The 1,057-nt window shown below is 53.8% G+C and overlaps 1 protein-coding gene across 1 annotated transcript in view; it reads right to left on the bottom strand.

The window, feature by feature from the left end:
* The window catches only part of itgb4 (integrin, beta 4), a 17,671-nt gene that overhangs the window by 15,408 nt on the left and 1,206 nt on the right, over positions 1 to 1,057 (bottom strand). Inside the window, exons 2-5 of the mRNA XM_087178322.1 lie at positions 889 to 985; positions 638 to 809; positions 192 to 455; positions 16 to 105 (exon numbers count right to left, since the gene is read on the bottom strand). Of these exons, the coding sequence (XP_087034448.1) occupies positions 16 to 105; positions 192 to 455; positions 638 to 809; positions 889 to 985 (623 nt within the window). The remainder of the gene's footprint in view (positions 1 to 15; positions 106 to 191; positions 456 to 637; positions 810 to 888; positions 986 to 1,057) is intronic.

Here is a 1,057-nt window from a genome sequence, read left to right as displayed (position 1 = left end):
GGGGGGGGGCTTTACCTTGAAGGCTGTCTGCATGACCTGCAGGATGTTGGCTGAATCCTCCTGCAGCAGGCCGACCTCAGCGATGGGGAAATACTCCTTCAGTTTCTACACAGGAAACAAACGACAAATCCTGAACTCTGACACGAGAGCGGACTCCATGTTTCATAACTCTGACGAAGACGAAGACCGACCTTGTAGTAGGTGTAGGAGTGGTTGGTGACGGCGAAGATGGGGATGATGTTGTGTTTTTTCAACAGACGCACCAGTGTGGGTATGGAGGGGTAATCCTGGTTTATGTCCTCCGTGTATTTACCCTTTGCGTCCAGGTGGCACTTCTCGTCGTTGCGCCGCAGGATTCCCGACAGCACGTTGGCTCCGTCGGCCTCGTAGTGGAAGGCCGACTCCGTGGAGAAGACCAGGAGGTGTGTGCTGTGGTTCCTCCAGCCGATCTGATCCTGGAGGGAAAACACGGAGAACAGAGCAGGAAGAGATCCAGGAGTTATTACACCATTAGAAACATGACTCTAAAAGCCGGTCCCTAACTGTGTGTGTCGTGTGGTCCAGGTCCAGGTCCAGGTCCAGGTCCAGGTCCAGGTCCAGACCAGGAGAACCAGCACAGTGATCTGGTCTCACTCACCTTACAGACTGCAGCCTGCAGGATGGCGTCGAAGCCTCCTTCAGGAGCGTCCAGGTTTCCAGAGATTTTCTCGTTACGCAGCTCACTGTTGAAGAAATCCTTGTTGCTGGTGAGTTTGATGACGTTTTGGAAAGAGAACGGAGGATCACTCCTGGGCCACGGCTGTTTGAGTCTGAGGAGGAGAGACGGGACAGTCAGGTAACGCTCCTCCACACACACTCTAAACCTCCTTCACTCACATGCTCTCTTACTTGGACGGTCTCATATCGGTCTGAGGCTCGATCACTTTGTCCACAAACTTTCCAAAGCCGATGGTGTAGTCGTTCGACAGATCCCCCACCACCGAAGCTGCAGGACACACAGTCTGTCAGTATCACACCGACTCCTCCCACTCACCACACCTCACCACACCTCACCACA

Source organism: Seriola lalandi, unplaced genomic scaffold (assembly GCF_002814215.2).
Source record: "Seriola lalandi dorsalis isolate HSWRI2012SDOR001 ecotype SW California unplaced genomic scaffold, Sedor1 jcf7180002054683, whole genome shotgun sequence".
NCBI lineage: Eukaryota > Metazoa > Chordata > Actinopteri > Carangiformes > Carangidae > Seriola > Seriola lalandi.
This window is presented reverse-complemented; position numbering and strand designations above follow the sequence as displayed.